The sequence below is a fragment of the Bombus pascuorum genome, chromosome 14, assembly GCF_905332965.1.
Source record: "Bombus pascuorum chromosome 14, iyBomPasc1.1, whole genome shotgun sequence".
NCBI lineage: Eukaryota > Metazoa > Arthropoda > Insecta > Hymenoptera > Apidae > Bombus > Bombus pascuorum.
This window is the reverse complement of record NC_083501.1, coordinates 7,181,565-7,200,430: the sequence shown is the minus strand read 5'-3', so window position 1 is coordinate 7,200,430 and position 18,866 is coordinate 7,181,565. Positions and strand designations below refer to the sequence as shown.

General features: G+C 44.2%; 1 protein-coding gene across 6 annotated transcripts in view; it reads left to right on the top strand.

The window, feature by feature from the left end:
- LOC132913941 (uncharacterized) overlaps nucleotides 1-18,866 on the top strand; it is an 80,689-nt gene that overhangs the window by 36,226 nt on the left and 25,597 nt on the right. For 3 of the 6 annotated variants that reach the window (XM_060972630.1, XM_060972625.1, XM_060972627.1), the window contains exons 2-3: nucleotides 10,763-10,947; nucleotides 12,128-12,409. In XM_060972630.1, coding sequence (XP_060828613.1) covers nucleotides 12,215-12,409 — 195 coding nt within the window. In that variant the 5' untranslated portion in view covers nucleotides 10,763-10,947; nucleotides 12,128-12,214. The other 3 variants (XM_060972629.1, XM_060972628.1, XM_060972626.1) reach the window with 3 other exon arrangements.

Sequence of the window (18,866 nt, the reverse complement as noted above, 5' to 3'; positions counted from 1 at the left end):
ATACGCACGATTTTTCGTTCCAATATCTTGCCGTACATTTCGTTGAAACGTATATCAGACTAGCTGAGAGTAGCTTTCTGTTCGTCGAGACAAGAGCGTGATTCAAAGGTTTCTTAGAAGAATTAAGAATCGAGAAATAGATAAATAAGCGAGCAAGCAGATATACCCGATAGTTGACGCTCATACGATGCCAACGCATCGTCACAACGTCGTCGTGGTCTTAAAAATCGCCGTTTTCCACCGTACGAAACAGGTAATTGCACGCAGTCAGAAAACATTCTCCTACGCACTGGCCATGCTCTTATCAGGCAATGGCTCGTACGAGCCTCCGTTTTCTTCGGGCGTCTTATCATCGCCCTGTGACGCACTTACACTGCATCAACGACGCGCCCGCAAAACAACCCCCACCCAAATTCCATAAAATCACACCGGCCACGTAACGTCGAAAGAAGAACAGAAAGTCAGCGAATACGTTTATGAGTGGTAACCAATGAGAGAAACCAATGGAAGAAGTAGTCTTCGTTATGGAAATGAGATTTTAGTCAGATTAATGGAACTTTCACCGATCAAATTCATCTCTCCGAAGGCGAGCTTCGATTATGCGGACGAAAAACAGACGGTAGCGAGGAAAACGAATAAAGCCCGATTATATACGGACTGATTATCCGCCGATAATTCAGCGAATTCAGACAAGCAGAGTTCTAGCGTAATATCGAAAAATAATAAAGGGAAACAAGGGGAAGTTGGCGTATGTTTTCGACCGATGGTGCATAGGCACAGTGGCGTATCGTTTCGCGGGGTAAAGGGAAGCAGCATCGCATCGCATCGCATCGCATCGCATCGCATCGCATCGCATCGCACATCATATCGTATCATATCGTCTGGTTTCGTATCGTATCGTATCGTATCGTATCGTATCGCATCGTATCGTAGAAAGGTAGTGGGAGGTGGTGGTTGGCGATGGCTAGGCCGGGAGGGGACTGTGTCGGCCTAAGAAGGGGCTGCCAAGGGGAGGAAAAAGCTAAAAGGAGGAGGGATACACATCGAACGAACGGAGAAAAGGAGGCAGTGGCGGCGGCGATGGCGGCTGGTCGAGCAGGGGGTAGGCGAGACGGGGGAGGCCAGAAGAGACACAGGACGGTTCCGTGGCATTTGTAGCATTGTAGGTCGTTGCGTTTTATACCGTGACTCCTTAATTTCCGCGACTGGCGCCCGTGTCCGCGAAAATCGTCTTTGCAATCATCTCGCTTCTCGTCGTCGTCGTCGTCGTCGTCGTTCTATTGTCGTCTTCGTGGTAGCGTTCGTCGTGGTGTCGTCGTCGTGTGGTATTCGTCGTGGTGTTGCACGTTGTCGTGCTTGTGTGACTCGTTGTTACGAATGCGAACCTCCTTAAGCGGCGATGAAGCGTTTACGAGAACGCGGCTGGTACCCTTAATGGATCCACAAGGCTTTTTTGCTCGAGCCTCCTTCGTTTTCCACGGTTTCTGACTCGATCGCGGACGGGACGGGACAAAGAGCAGCGCGCGTGGTCGACGCGTGGAAACGAGACTCGGTACGCGGTAATTGCATACAGTGTGTCTGTGCGTCTGTTGCTGCTGTTGTTGTTGCACCATACCTTTTTCTGCGGTTACGTGTCCCTGTCTTTGTGCGTACCTGTCGTTTCCCACTTGTATACGTGCGTGTGCGTGTGTTGCGATCCTCGTTGAACTCGACTCTCGTTTCCTTGAACGTGTTCCATGCCACGCTTCGGTCGTGTCACGATGCCCACTCCAAGCGTCGCGAACGTACCTCGTGAAACGACGCACCGAGGGAAAGAAACGTCATTTTTCCAAACAAAATGCCGCGTTTTCGCTTCGTGTCTCGCAAACAGGTGGCAATTATCCGTTCTCTGGGTGTACGTTTGCTTGTCAGTACGTTTAATTGGACACGGACAATCTCCCTGTCGTTACATGCAGCGATATTCGAAAACAATTATAGACCAGTAAACGAGTAAATTATAAATCATTCGTTGGTTTTCATTAAAACAAGCACGATTTTCCTTGCCACGATCTTCGTAAATCTGTTTCGTCGCGCACATATAAATCGCCAAGTAGTTTACACGAGTTCGCAGTTCTTCCGATTGCACGGCGCATCCCGAACGTGACCAAAATGCTCTGCTCGGTCCCTTTCGCTTTTACTTGGGTGTCGTTTACTCGTCATCGTTGTTTTCGAAGATGAAAGCACAGAGGAAATCGTGGCTCGCAGGTAACTCGACCTGTTCGACTACGTGACTAGCAAGTCTTCTTTATTTTCGACTTCGTAGCGCTTTGTCAAAATTCTCGTCTCGAGATACAACTTTACTTTACACCGTGAAAAATATTCCAATGTTTTTCACACTTTTCGAGTCGGCGTAACGCGAAGTTTATTCTCAGTTACAGTTGTTCGAGCGTGTCGGTCCGATGTTGTGACTCGCATGATTAATGCGTCGCTCCTTTCACCTGCGTGTCGCCGAGTGACGTCTAATTGCGCTAATCGCGCCATACGTCAGACGTTCGTTGCACCGGTAGTCTGACCAATCACTGTTCCATCGATCTGTTTCTCATATTTCGGCGAATCAAATTTTCCTATCCGAATGAAAATCCTTTTCATCGAGAAGACGACAGCAGAGGTTTTCTGTTGTTTCGGCAAGTTTCCCTTATCTATTTCGAATCTGTTTTGGTCGCACTAACGCGATCACAAACCCAAACGATCTCGCCGCGTTATGGCACGCAATTGGCGAGCGCGGAAACGACGCTACGCGCGTAATTATACTCCTCTTTGATGTTCGCATTCGGTGCACGCCAGCCGGCAGCACGATGTAGATAAAACAAAACAAAAAAAAAAAAAAAAGAAGAATGGAAAAAAGAGGGTGGAAAAATAAAGAGAAAAAGGGGACGGGCCAAAAAGGGAGATGCGTTTGAGTTTACGCCCGTTTTTCGAAAAGACCAAGTCACGTTTTTTTCCCCGCAGCGTGCGTAGTAAAACTCGCGGAGCTTACGCTTTTAAGTCGACTTTGCCCGTGCCCACTCTCCCCTCGCCGGCTTTCCAGCTACGCGGAAATATCGCGTAATAAACCAAAAAGCTCGCCTTTTTTACGAATTTATCTCGCCCTGTTTTTTTTCTCTTCTCGAAAGTTTACGACCATCCCGTGGAAATTTCGTTTTTATGTAACAGGTAATTTCGAGAATTTACTTTTCCCGATGGACCAAGCCGCTTTGCGCCCTCGCGTGCTCTTGCCTTCTCTCTCTCTCTCTCTCTCTCTCTCTCCCTTTTTTTTCTTTCTCTTTTTTCCACAAGCTGGAATTTTAAAACCACGACGCTTCGGTGAAACTTTTCAAAGGGGGACGCGTAGGATCTCGAGCCGGGGATGGTACCGAGCAACTTTTACTTTCCTTGACTTTTCACACCTCCCACCTTCGTACTGCGCCGTGGTCTCGATGATTTTCGAATGTTTGCCAAGCGACAAACCATTCGCGCGGGACAAATATTTTTTAGCGTGACGCTTCTCGAATCGACTTCGCGATTGAAATGGCCGATGGAAATGCTCGTTTCCAAACATACGGGGGAAAAAAAATTCCATACACGTAGATCTAGCTGCAAATATTGTCGACACCTCGACTAGCTCGGTACCGTGGAAAACGCGCCTGGGAACGGTGATTTTCAATTTCCACGCGTTCGCGCGTTTGTTTTCGTCACGGGTTCGACGTTTCGTCACCACTTGTTGTGTCGGGACGTTGATGTTTCCGGTGGAAATCAATAGAATCCATGAAACGAGGCGATCTCCTTGCTGCGACCAGTGACTCTGCATTCGTTCAATTATCTCTCTCTTTTTCGCTTTCTCTACCTCCCACTCTCTTTCTCTTTCTCTGTATATGTATACGTTCTCTTTTCCACGAAACGGCAGAAGGTTGTGTGTAATGTAGCACGTGCGTGCACGAGGAAAAGCAGGCAATGTGTATACGCCCCCCTCGTGTGCACGAGAGAGAATCGACGAAAGAGAACGAGAGAAAATGATCTCGACGTAGCGTGCGGCGAAGTTTATCTCGAAGTGCGTGATAAAGCCAGTATCGCGGGTCTCGTTGCGCGGCTCTTTGTCGCTTCCCATAAAACAAAAAAAAAAAAAAAAAAAAAAAGAATAAAAAGAAATCACTAGGAAAGTCGGTCAGAGCAAACCGTATTTGCGAATCTGAAAATTCATCCCACGACGAGGAAGGAACGTTTCTGTCGTTCCTCGTCTATGGAAATTTCGTCGCCGGAACGGAAGAATAATTGTACGATCGGGTTCGTTCCAGTTGATTTCGGTTTCGTTAGGTTCGCTTTGATTCACTATAGTTCGTTCTGCTGCGATCTACTTCACTTTGTTTTCTCGGAGATTCTCTAATTCTCGGAGAATCGTGTTTCGAAATAGCTCACGGTGAATGGAAGATAAGTGGAATCAATTTATGGTACATGCTGGTGATAACGAAAAGCTGAGTAACCCGTTTTCGAGAAAATAAATGGAGTCGGCGGAACGTACTTGGAGGGAGGGGAATGTTCTTGTTTCGCTCGTCTTGTCTTCTCGTGCAGTAACTCGCGACCGCGGAACCGTTATGCCCAACTATCGTTGCGCGTATATGCAAGATCTTTGCAGCGTAGTGAGATGGAGGGACAAGGAAGAGGGAGGGGCGGTATCGCGATAGAAAAAGCAACGTGGAAGCGAAAGATGGTACGCGAGAAGTCGATAAAAAGGGCGTCGAACCTGTCACGCTCAAGGAACGAAGCATTTTCAATAAAACCATTCGCAAATTTTCTCTACGTTCCAACACGGTTTTCGTCGTCTCGCTTTTCCTCGCGAATGTGATACGAACAACTGATAAAACGCCCTCTGTAACGATAATAACCAGTTACGTCAGCATAGAATTCCTCGAGATCCTCTTTGACCTTTCGAAAGAACAGATTTTTATCGGAAATCCCTGCGACGCGACGACGTCTCTCGCTGCTGCGCATACTTCGACAGTTTCGCTTTTAGATAGTCTCTACTTCTTCCTTTCTTCTCTTTCTTTACCTTCTTCTTCTTTTTTTTCTTTTTTTTTTTTATCGAAAGAAAATAATTCCTTCGCTAACTTGCCCTACGAATTATCTTTTAGTTGTTCCACGGTTAATTGCAGTCTTGGAAGTTTCATGGCTTCCCGCCTGCCAAAGTTTCAACTTTCGCCGATTGTCGTTGGCCCGGAGCTATTCAAAAGTATCCCGGAGAGTTACTTTCAATCGTTGCCCGCAAAGTTTCCAGAAAACTTCTTTCTATTTTCTTTTTTTTCGCTCCAAATTCAGATCCGCCATACCTTTGTCTGACGTTTAAGGTTAATTAAACCTGCTTCCTCCGCGTTGATTTATTGTTTTCAAACTTCTCGGAGGTTTCCTCCGCTGCCTTTCGAGACGAATCGAAAAATTTTCCCGCCTTTGAAAGACTGACTCTCTCCCTCTTCTCTCTCTCTTCTCTCTCTCTTTCTCGCGGGGCTACTTCGTTTCAGAAACTTTCGTATCTATCATTCGCGCCACGTGGAATTCTTTTTTTTCCACTTTGATGTACGTAAAAACACATTCGTGTCTCTTCAATTTTTAACGCGTTTTTTCTTCTTATTTCTTTGGATATCTCTTCTTGGATCACTTCTTATTTTTTTGGATCGAGTGAAAAATATCGAAAGACGTCAAAGTACTTTAATTATATATCTCGTGTTATCTAAACGGTCTTGGCATATTTTATACATACAATATAATATTTATTCCATAATTTCTTGTTTTTGTCCATGAATGACGCCATTGTAATTATCCGGCTCGCTAGTATGTAATAATATACTCTCTGTGTTTTAGGAACCGAGAGCGCGTATCTCCAAAATGCTTTTTCAATAGCTTAGAAGATAAATACGCGTTGAATTCGAGAAATTTTGAAGTTACGGAGAATTTTCTAATATTCGAAAGAATTCGCTTGAAACGTGTAAATATATACTCACAAGTTACGTTATATTAAATTCAGGCGAAAAATGACTTACGATAACATTCTAAGGAAATCGAGAATCGAACCCTGAACCTCCGAATAGAACGCAGAAATCTTGCTATCGCTGCCGGTCTCACGTTGATTTAACCATGTTATTCCTCCATTATGTAGTTTTCACGCTGTCATATTCTTTCAATATTTTTCAAGTATTTCTACCGTTAGAATTATAAATCTTCTAATCTTCTGTCGATCGATAACAAAACTGTATAAAAACAGTCGCGCCACGAGACGCAGTGTACGCCGAAACGATCGCGTGGTTTCGAGTCTGGTTTAGTGAGGTGCATCGAAAAATTTGGGAAACGCATGGCAGGTGAATAACCAAGTGCGCGTACGGTTCAACTGTTTTTACGATTTTCCAGTGGCCGGTGGCGTAAACGGTTCGATTACGTGAATTATAACAGTATTCTGGCCTCTCGACGAGGCCACTCGGCGCGGCTCGTTCGCCACGCAGCAATAAACGCTTCGGTCGGCGGAATAATCGAAGGAAAAAAGGGGCGGAAGAAGCTCGGTGAATTCACGAGTGGCTCATCGACCGTTTCAAAAGTTGGAGAAACGATCGCGAATTAATCTTGCGATTAATTTGTAGAGCTCGCAACCTGCGAACGAAAGAACACCGCGTCGTTGTCGTCGTTGTGACCACGCGGATTTTTCCAGCGAAAAAGGAAATAAAAGATGACCGGCTGGATGCTCGGAAAAATTCCACCACGATTCTTCCGTGTATTAGTATCGGTATCGGCTTAACGAGAACTTCGGAATTAATGCGCCGTTGATTTTAACGCGTTCTAGGAAGGAATTGAAAAGAGAAGAGGCTCGGCTACTCTCTTTGGTTCCAATCCTTCCTTTATTAATTCAGAAACCGAGTGGTTTTAGAGGAACTATAATTAAAATCGGGCTTCTCATCCCTGCCATTACGCTGCGTACCACGCTCTTCTTTTAATTTCGGCTTTCCGCTTTTAATTACTTTCTTGAAAATACGTAGTAATATCAAAATTCAGTATTCCCAGTATTTCGCGAATAAAAATTTCCTACAATTATTCGTTGAACCGTAGTAGACCCGAGCCTCGTGTTGGTACGAGCGTGTTTCAAACATATCGAATGTACCGTACTGTTCTAAATTCCGAACGTTCGGTTCGTTCGAGAAACGTTACGATTTTCCACTTGGCTCTAGTCGGATCATCGGTTACCGGTGTTCCCTCGAATACCACAATTAAACAACTAATAATACCGCTAAATCTACCAATTACCGCATATATATATATTGCAAACTCTCGTTTCCTATAATTCGATAGTTTTACACTAAATACGATGATCGGTTGATTCGCGGATCCAGTCGACCATAAACAACAGTTTCGTTCGTTTTAATTAACAAAATTTAGTGCATAACGCGAAGAAATTCGTTAGCGTGGACAATTCGTAACTCGTAAAATTTGACGAAAAATGTTAGCTGTTTTAGTGGCGGAAGACGGAAAGGGAAGAGACGGGTGAATTTTAAAACTCGATTCGCGTCCATAGACTCAGTTCTCGTCGACGCTAAGAATACGGATCAACGTTTCGACACTTGTCGATGTTCGAATTGGTTCGAACGCTATCCACGTGTAAGTTAATTAGCAAACGACAGTCACGATTGTCGTGCTCGTCGCTGTTATCTCGGATCGTAGGAGCGACGGGTGTCCCGCCGGCGAGGGGTTAACCCGATTTCCCAATTTGATCCGGATTTCGAAAAGGTCACCGCTTGCCGGCGCTCTTCCGCGTCCCGTTGAGTCGGGCATTTTCTCAACGGCGAAAGGTACTCTAATCCGAACCGTAAACACAATAGAAAGTATCTCAGGGAATCTAGGCTACCGAGCGAGCATCGTTTTCGCGCGCCCGTGCTTCCTACGCTCCTCGTCCGTGTGTGCTATCCCCGTGTACGTAACGAGACCTGAATACCGAGCTGCCCTCCAGCCCCGACAAAAATGTTTGACATCCGGTTACCTCGTGGAGAACGGTCTTTTGACGCGCCATCGGCATTTTTTCGGCCAAGAGGGAAAAAAAGGCAAATGTAAGGTAAGACGCGGTGGTGACGGAGGAATTCGAGAGATGAAAATTAGAAAGGGGACGGAGAGAAAAGTGTAGAAAATGAGGGGCCGGTCGTACAGGAGAGATCGAGGACGTAAAAAGACAATAGGAGGATCCAGTAGGAGGAATAGGGAGACTGGTAATACGATGAGAGATGAAAAAAAGGGGTGTAGAAAGAGAAAGAGAGAGAGAAAGGGGGGGAGATAAAAATATGTTGGTGTACGAAATTGAGAAGACGATGAAAGAGAGAAGGGGTCGTAATTTCGTGCAAATTCGCGCCTTGTCGATTTTTCCGCGTATTGTACCCTCAGCGTTTTCCGATACGGGGAATTTATTGATTCCCACGATCCACCGACGAGTTCCATGGTGGCTTGCTTGCCTGCGGGGAATTTTAAAACCGCAGTCGAGCGTGCAGCCTAAACTCTCTGCCTTAGATATTACCCTCCGTCTTCGATAAGATACGTTGACTAGTTTACTGACTGGAAACCGGAAGATGATGCGCGTTCCATTCTAAATTATTACCTACTTTTCTTCGAGTTTACGCTAACAAAAAAAGAAAAAAAAAGAGAGAGAAACAAGAAAGATTAGAGGATGGACTTCGTTTTGGGACGCTTGGAACGTGTAATATGTCTTTTATAACGCGTGAAGACTATAAGGCGAAGAACGCGGCAAGTCACGTTTCTATAGAAAACTAAGTTCTCTCTTTTTTAACGTGGTTGACGATTAAGCCGCGCGGAAGCCACTTTGATCAGCCTTGAAAACTGCAGAACAGCGATGACGTTACAAACACAGATTTTTCTAAATTGAATTATTTATTGCTAAATAATAAAATTGTATTAAATGATGTTAAATTTCAAGATGTCTCTTGCGATGCAATAAATTCGTGAAAGTATGTCATACTCTCATGACACGAATGTTATTTTTAAAAAAAGTCACAAATTCCGCGCGCCCCGAAACGAAGTTCAGTCGAATGTAGAAGATTCGGCAAAAATTGGCATTGAATTTTTAGCGCGGACACGAATCTTCATCGGAATCCGTGTCTTTTCTAATTCACGACGATTGTAGATTGGAGATTAATCTGGATTTAATTGACGAAATAAACAACGTTACACGGGACAATTGATCGCGTGTCACTTCTCCATTAGATTATAACCACATGTGACTGGACGTCGCCAGTTTTAATCAGAAATTCGCTAAATCAGCTTTCCGATTCGTTTCTAATGGAACTTCATCAGCGGCCGGCGAAGCCGATGAAAGTTAAATGTCGATATTCGACTTTCACGATTTTACAAAGTCACTCTCGATAATTATGCTAATAGATACACGCGGCTCACGTTAATCGTTTCCAGATAATGCAATGAAAACTTCTTTTTCCCGCAGTTTTCCCGGAAACTTTCTTTCCCCCGCGAAATCATCCCGTTCCTCGCATCGATCTCCCTTCGTTTCCAATCTTTCAAACAACTGCAGAAGAAATTCAGCCGCAGTAATCTAATCTCGTTGGATTAGACATATAACAGAAATTATTTCCTCGTTCTGCATTCTGTTCTTCATTGCAACTTTCTAATCTAATTCCTGGAATTTTCGAAAGGAATTGCAATTTTTAAGTGCTGGATTTTTTACGCTTTGTCCTTGTTTCGATAATTTTTTTTAAAGAGGATGAATCGACGTCCGCTGGATCGCAGACATTCGCGTAAAAATTGGGATTTTTGCGAATGTAATTAACACGTTGCTGTATAACGTCGAGTGGCGCACGTGCCGCTCGTTTGCGGTTATTATCCAACAAAAATCCTTCGATCTGTTTTTCAGAAAGTTTTTCAATTATCAATTAATATCGTTGCTGCGAGACAAACGATGGTAGGAAGCAATTATTAGACTCTCCGAGAGCGGAATTTCTTAGTTTCTTTCCTCTGTACTTAACCGCCCAGCGAAGTCATAAGCGAGTAAGCATCGCAGCAAATTGCTTCATAAAAGCAGTCGGTCGTATCCCTCGGTGAAGTTATAAATTAAACACGTTGCCACGTCTGGTGTTTCTATCGGTCATCGGTGCACAATGGAAAACTAACTATCGGCGACTGGTTCAAACTGAATATAATATAATCGATCTAAATGAAACTAATGGAAATTAGCAGGGGCGATGAGAAGAAAAACAAACGCGAGATACATAAACCTCATCGAACTAGATCCAGACCATTGCAATCTAATTCTGTAATCGAATCTTAACGAGAAACATTTATATTCATAGAACTAAGAGTTAACAAAGATGAATCAATTTTAGTTGGTTTTATCGCTCATAGATATAAGATATTATTATTTATTTATCTCTAACAAAAATAGCAAATTCCATAAACGAAGACACTGTAGAAGGTTCATATCGTATTTCTATCAACCGATGTTTCCATAACCGATGATGGGTGTTCCGATAACCGATAAATTGTACGACGTAACACGTCAAAAATATCGTCTTCTTTGATTAACGCGTAATCAACTCTCATCTCCTAATATCTAAATCAAGTCGAGGCTTTCGTGAATGAAACTGAAACTCGAGGTAACTTTGTTCGAACGAAACGGATGCGAAGATGGAATTTTTCAAGACTCGTTGCACTCTCAGATCGACTCTGTCTGATGGCCAATCCCTTTATCCGCATGTTACAGAGAAAACACGTGAGACTGAGGATCGTCAGGGGCAGCCGTGATCGAGGTACACGTTCGAACGGACTCGCGTGTAAATGCTTCGAAGGCCACCGTGTTGCAGGCATTCATCCGGTTGACAGAGGTCCGGGTTGCTTCGACTTGGAGAACGAGCCTGTCGACTGACTGCGCATCGACCGATACCTTCTGTAAGAACCTTTTCTGAACGTACGCAAGTTTCCGTGCGTTAGCTTTTTCCTCGTCCCCTGTTTGCACGCTCAACTCTCATTTACATCGCGGATGCGTTGTAAATAGCGTCGAACTGTAGCATCGAACTAACGTAGAACCGGAAGAAATAAAAAGTCGTAAATGCAACAGTTCTACTACGCTTGCCAGACGTTGCGGAAATGCGCGGAACAAAATGACCTAACAGGAAACGTATCAATTACAGCGTACTATTGAATCGCGTAGTGCAGTCATTTTCAAACGTAATTTTCTGTCGGGCGTAATTAGACTGCGGATTTTTACGCCAGCTTTTTACCAATAAAATATTGAAATATTATCGTCGTTAATTATCACACGCCGATTTTTCGATTCCTCCTTTTCTGTTAGTTTCTCCACGCTGAAAGCTTGCCGATTAATATCCAAGCAGAAAACACACTCGTCGAGCCGAGTGTCGTGGGAACTCGAAAACTATCGCCTTATAGATCGACTATTTCACGTCAGCTTTTTATCAATAAAATATTGAAATATCGTCGTTAATTATCACACGCCGATTTTTCGATTCCTCCTTTTCTGTTAGTTTCTCCACGCTGAAAGCTTGCCGATTAATATCCAAGCAGAAAACACACTCGTCGAGCCGAGTGTCGTGAAAACTCGAAAACTATCGCCTTATAGATCGACTATTTCACGCCAGCTTTTTATCAATAAAATATTGAAATATTATCGTCGTTAATTATCACACGCCGATTTTTCGATTCCTCCTTTTCTGTTAGTTTCTCCACGCTGAAAGCTTGCCGATTAATATCCAAGCAGAAAACACACTCGTCGAGCCGAGTGTCGTGGGAACTCGAAAACTATCGCCTTATAAATCGACTATTAAATTGCGATACGCGTATATCGTGCAGCGTAGAAACGACCCTTTGCCTGGTAATTAAGGTAATTTCCTATAAAGATTCGTTTCACGATCTGTCGCAACGTTCGCCGTGCTGGTTACTCGATACCTCGCGTCTTTTTTAATTCCTGCTTTCGAGCGAGCAATACCTATTCCTCGAAAGAGAGAGACATCTATACCTATTCGACCGAAATGTGTAATTACTGGTTTAGCTAATAGCGTTGCGTGGAATGGTCAAAAATTGTGATCTTCCTGACCCGAGATTAATGTTGCAGAACGAAGAAGGAAGGCGGTGGGATTACGGTGAACCGCAAGAACGGATCTTTGGCTTGGACAAGCTACTGGCGGTGCCAGATCCGCGCATGCTTCAGCAACGAGGCAGTTCAGCAACGACACCACCCGCGACGTCATCCACCAACATGTTCCCCCAACAATATTGCCTACGATGGAAATACCATCACAGCAACCTACAGACCATGTTCTCACAGCTGCTCGAGCGACAAGCTTATTGCGACGTCACTTTAGCCTGCGAGGGCAAGACTCTCAGAGCGCACAAGGTAAACAAAGACACGTTTTAACATTCCCTCGCGTTGCCCTTTTTGTCACGTGTAGCGACGAACGTTCGAATTTCCGCGAATTCATCGGTTCAACGTGGAAAATTATATCTTGCGATGCATGAAATTAATCGGCTTCGCAACGAAAACAACCCTTGTTAAATCTTTCGAATTTTTAGTAGGCAAAAGCGAGATACACGGCACGATGCAATCGATGTTACGAGAAACGATTTATCGTTTTTGTAGGAATTCGTCTGTCGTTGAAAGATCAGCAACTTCGTAATTTAATTAGATAAAGTTGGTAAATTAATCGAATACAATCGAGACACTTGCAACAATCGTACAATACGACGAATGTAACTTTTGAAAGAATTCAATTGATATTAAATTTCAACTGGAGTGTTCTTTTGTTTTTTTGAGAAAGATCATGGACAAGGATCGTTTTTGTTATGAATCTTTCCATTCGTATTAACTTTGATTTGACGAAAGCTTGGTCAACTTTTTATGACGAGTATCGCGTGTTTTATTTTGTAATGAAAAGGCAACGCGCGGAGGAATCTTCGTTACTATCGCATTACCATCGGATTTTACATTTTACTCTATATAAATGATTCAACTTGGTGGATTAATTGACACGTGTCACTTAATTCCAACAGGAAACGTGAAAATATTTAATATTTGACACGTTTTGTGTCTTTATACCGGACGAGCTGAACAAGCTGATGAAAAATTTAAAATCCGCTTGTACATGAAAAAGCTGGTATTTTGGAAAGGGAAAATTCGTTAGAATATCCGTGGATGTTAAACCGAAAGAATAATTGTTATAACTGATCCGTAGCCCTTTAACGGTGATAAACTCTGCCCTTGGTCCAACTCGATAACCTTCTATTCCCTTTAAAATCCCTTTTCCACGCGTGCGTTCGGTTTCAGCTATTTTACGCTTTGAAATGTTTTAGAGGCACACGCTCGTTCGCTCTGCGTCGTTTAACGCGTTACAGGTGCATTGTATCATCGTCGAAACGCATAGTACTCCATTTTCACTTTCCGTAAATTGGATACACAGTTTTCCGCCCTTTTTTTCGCCTAAATTGCTACACACACATACACACCCGGGCTACATTTCCTCTTTCTTTCTCCGTACCCTTAAACCAGGAGCAAAAAAAGCTGTTCCACGAATCGAAATCGCGTTAGAAAAATCGGTTGGGATTAAGCGGTTGCGACTGAAATCGTCATCGTTCCCAGTTAAACGGAGTGCGATTCCAGAAAGAAATTCGACGTTTTTCGAAAGAAAAACAAAAAAGGAAAAAATAAAAAGAAAAATTGCCAGTTCTAGAAACACGTTTTTCCGTAATTAAACTCCATCCTTGGAGAGTGGAAAAAGCTGGCGAGTAGACGACAACGGGAAGACCCAATCTCGTCCAGCTTCCATTGACTTGGACGATAGCGTTCATCCGTTTCATCCCCTTGCGTTTTTCCTCATACACGTGTCTCTCTATCGGTTCTCTGCCGAGCCCCGTTTCGCCTATCCCTTTCTCTCTCTGTCTCTCTCTTTCTCTTGGTAGGTTTTTCTGCGTGCCCACCTCTTGGTTGGCGGCGCAATGCCGGGCGGAGAATTTCCTCGATTCGTCTTATTGCGCGTCGCGAGGCGGGTGAAAAGAGACGAGACGAGCCGGCCGACGAAGCCGAGGACGAACGATAGAGCGAGAGGAAAAGTCAACGGAGAAGGGTGGGGGCGGCAGACCACCCTCGCCTGCCCCGGGGAACATAAAACTTAACAAACGATCAATTTTCTGTTCTTTGTTTCTTACCAGGCTAGAACTACGGTATTTCGCCACTCTCTGTTCCCCACCCCCTCGAAGAAAGAACGGTGGTTCTCCTTCGGCCCCAGCCGACTCCCGTTCAACCAACCTCCACCTCCACCCTTTTCTTTCTTTCTTCCTTTTTTTTTTTTTCGTTTCTGTCTTTCTTTTTCTTCTTTCGCTCTAGCTTTGCTCCCGCTGTGCTTCGTTTCGCCCCCTTAGCCTCTCACCCTCTCACTTTCCCTGGCAATCGCTATCTTCTTCTTTTCTTCTCCCCCCTCCCGCCTCTTTTCGCGGGGGCTGTTTCACCCCCTCCCTTTCGAGCCCGACGGCTCGCCGCCACCCCTTCCATGTTTCCCTTTTTGTATCTCCGTCTCGGCTGTGCGTCGAAACGAGCCGCGCAGAGGAGAGGCACTCTATCAAAGTAGAGTACGTTTGGCTTGGTTTATTTTTTACTTTGGGAGGGGTCCAAATTGTAAAATCAATACTTCCTCCTAAATTTAGAATGCCGCCACCGAGCGACGCCGACGCGCGCGGCCTTTTTCCTCGTTCCTTTTCGGCCTCGTACACACCGGGAGGCTTGGTCGCGCGCGCGTCGCGATGCCGCGCCGCTCCGCGCGGGAAACCGGCAACACACACAACGAGAAATAGAGGAGAGGGTGATGTCGCGCGGACGCCGCCGCCGCCGCGTCATCGCGCCGGAAAACAAAAGCCAACGCGCGGACGAGTGCGCGCACTCTTCGAGACACCCCTCGGGATCAAAAACGACACCAACGTGTAACCAGGGGGTCCACCCATGCCTCTCTTCCCACGTACACCCCGTACAGAAATACGGTTCAACCTGTGTAATTCGAACGTCAAGGGGAGAACTGAAATCTTCGAGTTACCGTGATTTTAGGGTCGCTCAGATTTACGACACGAAAATCACTATACCGTTATTAAATTACTGTAACGAAAATTATTACCAAGGGACCCGTCTTACGAGTTTCTGACATTTTTCACATTGTACGAAAGTCGAAGGAAAAGAATCTCGAAATTCGAATTTTCACTTGTTTTCGGTACAGTTGCAAGCTCGATTTAACATCCGATCTCTTAGGATTTCCATCTTCGACGAAGTATTATTCTTTCGATTTTTAATTCTCGGTGCATTTTAATTTACGTTGATCGGTTTCTTCGTTCTGCCTTCCATATGAACGATTCGTCTTCGATTTCAAATGCACTTTTCGATCTCGAATAAAGGTGTTCGCAATTACTCGAAACGTTTGTCACGCGACTACAGTGGTTGGTTGAACTGTCCAGATCCCATCGCGGCTCGTAAGGTCAGGAATTACAGACAGCTGCTCCCCTAGCCTCTGCCACCTGTATCCAGGTGTGCTCGATGATCGTAGATGCGATCACGAATGGGGGGAAAATAGAAGTTGCCTTTTCTCTCGTCTCCATTGTTTTGCCCGATGATATTTCGTTTTTGATAGCGATGGAACACCACGTATTCAAAAATAGTGCATCCGTGAATAAAAAAGTTGTTATTATATCCGAGAGATTGGAAAGTCAATTAACGAGTTCATTTGTTTTCCCCGTAACACCGTAAGCATCTAGCAACGAGTTTATTATCTCCACAGTCTGAAATTTCGTAAATTTCGAAATTTCTCGCAAAGTCTTATCTCGACAATTCGTAGAACGTATTTTCGATAGATGAATCAAAAGATAGACGCGTTTATTTTGCGATAGCCGGTCAAAGTGGTGAGGTACTTTAGCGAGAGACTTGTCACGTTTTTTCTTCTCTTCGTCCTTTTTTCTTTTCTTTCTTTTTCGGAAAAGACCACGGAAAATACGAACGGCAAGGTATACGCGAATGACGGCGTAGGTGGAAATACTCGTTCGGATTGAAATATAAACGACAGAGGCGATGGTACGATCAAAATGTAACATCAGTCGTGCTACAATGTTGTGGTTTGTTTTATGACGGTGGTGCGTTTACTTCCTTGTTGTTCGTTTTCACGATCGCCGCCGGTGAGAGGTTAAATATCGATTGCTGTTCGATGTAACGCTTTTGGCTTTGCACGTGGCAGCTGAGGTCGTCTTTTTCGTAAAATAAACCGATTTCAAGTGCCGGGACCCGACGATCCCTGATGCAGACAGCTTGATTTCCGACTATTGTTATTAAATGAATGGATGTCCGTGTTTTGTGAATATTTTAAAGCCCAGGACAATTTCTACCGATACGATATACCTCTGCACGTCGTTAAACTCGTTAGAGAGATTGGTCGAGGTAAGGTTCGTTTCGTAACTGGCATAGGAACACCATCAAGTTGAATCGTCGAGACACGTTGACGGAAAAAATATCGATTTCGTGAGGAACACGTGCAAACAGAAGAAAAGTGATTCGTTCGTCTGTTCGACAGCTAAGATGTATACCTCTGCTCGATATATATACTTAGGCAGACTTAAATAAACATATAAAATCAACTGGTAATTATGTAAACGTTGAACGATTATTATCTCATTTGAAACGTTGTATTATAAGAAAATGATACATGCGATATTATAGTAATCGTCTTAAGCACTTTCCGATCTGGGACCATATGGAAGACACGGTTTCATAAAAATACGGTTTAACAGTTGGTCCGATGGTTTTTCTTGACGACCAACGTTCCGTTAATCCCGAGTTTTCTGGAATAGACGCGACATCGAGTTGGCTCTCTTTTATATTCTTTGAGAAGCTCGACGATGAAAAAGATGCTATTGGCAGGCGATCCAACGAAATGAAAATGAAAAATTCCAGCGAAATTTTCACCGGTGATCTTTCATCTCTGTAAACTTTCGCGTTAAAATCGCTGAACGATACGCTCAAGGATGGCCGTGCCGACTAACCGCATCGCGACCTATTTTTTCAAAAGCAGTTTTCACCTATAGACCAGATTCTATGTATACTCCGTACTAGATACCGAATAGTTTCTAGGTTAAATTCATTTTTCATTTATGCGAAATTCACCGTTCACTGAATTTCCCGACTCGTCACGAAACCTAAGTATATTCCGATCTCTCGCGTATTCCAGTCAGGGTGTGACGTTCAAAATCTAACATTTCGATCGACCGACCTTCACTTTCGTTCGACGTTTCGAGCTCCATGGAAATCAATTTCGCGAAACGAATCTCAAGGTTGGACGAGTCCCAAGTCGTTGCAAGTCGTCGTCCAAAGATCTCTGGGAAAAGGTAAAGGATCGCGCCACTTTAACTACGAATCGTCTGGGAACCTAGTCAACTGGCGGTTGTTCGGTTCGATCGTTGCCGCTATTTTTCGATCGTTGGTCACTATGTGAACCGACAATCGGGGTCGGTCTATCGATCAAAGCGGGCGCGGAAACGCAAAGAAAACGACAGTGAGATTCCTCGCAGTCTGCGACCGTGACGATGATATCCACGCGTGTTCTCAGGTTCTATCCCGCCAACAGGAGATGCACATTACAACACCGTGTGCCTCGCGGGTAATTATATGCCGTGCCAGAAGGGTTGCCAGGTGCCAGGGTCGTTAAACCCGGACATCCTGTGTTCTAAAAAACACGACGCGCCGCTTCCTAACTGTATAAATAATAGTACGCCTTTATTCCGTGAGCCAACAGTCGAGCGTAGCCGCGACGCTCGCCCGAAAATCATCTACATATGCGATTTGCTGCGAGATATCGCGATATGAAAACGATCGCCACTAATAATCAAACCCTTGTTGCATCGTAATATCGTTTGATATCTGTAACGGTACTGGCAATGGTAATGGAAAGAGGCGATAGATCTATAGGCAAAGGAAAGATTCGTTTCTTTATAGCAAATGGAGATTGTTATTACCAGACTGCGGACTTTTATGGAAATTTATGTTTTTATGAGCGCAACTGAAGGAACAAAACTTAGATAGAGATTCGTTTCATTTATTAAAAATTAAAAACCAGCGTTAAATTACGAATACTTTATCGTGGATATTTTCTGTACTTTTATATATTTCTACATATACCGTACGGTTTTCCATGAATTTATAGTTTTACATAAATACACAAGTATCTACAGTGTAATCATTACGATGTTCCATGTATGTGTATACGTTCTTTAGCCGGTTTAACGTTTCCAGTGAGACGATAATTCTCCAACGTTTCGATAATTTCCTGATGATTCTGTAAGTTTATTTAAATCGTGCCAAGCAAACGAATACCCATGGGAACGGGGTTGTACGTAAGTTAAAGCCACACGGCAACTTGGATTCGCGTCGTACGCAATGAACACGTTAATTAATACCACGGAATAAAGATCGTGCTTCTCCGGTCAGAGCACACACGATCCACCCACTCGTGCAAACATAAATAGAAAAGATTTGTTCGACGAGAGATTCGTTCTTGGAGCACGCGCTCGACAAAGACTCGATTAACACCGACGAGCAGGTAAACAAAGCGTTCATTAAACGACGCGTTGCCGGCAATGAAACGAAGAGAAAAAGGAGGTCGAAATTCGGTGACACCGGCGTGAAAAAAAGAAAAAAGAAGAAAGTAGTGAAAACGCAGCCGGTCTCACCGACACCCCGGGGAAAATCGGCGCGTTGGTGATTCTTCAAAAGCCCGGGTGGGAAACGCGCGCTTGAATTTTCTCCCGGTGCGCGTCGGGACAACCGGACGGACGAA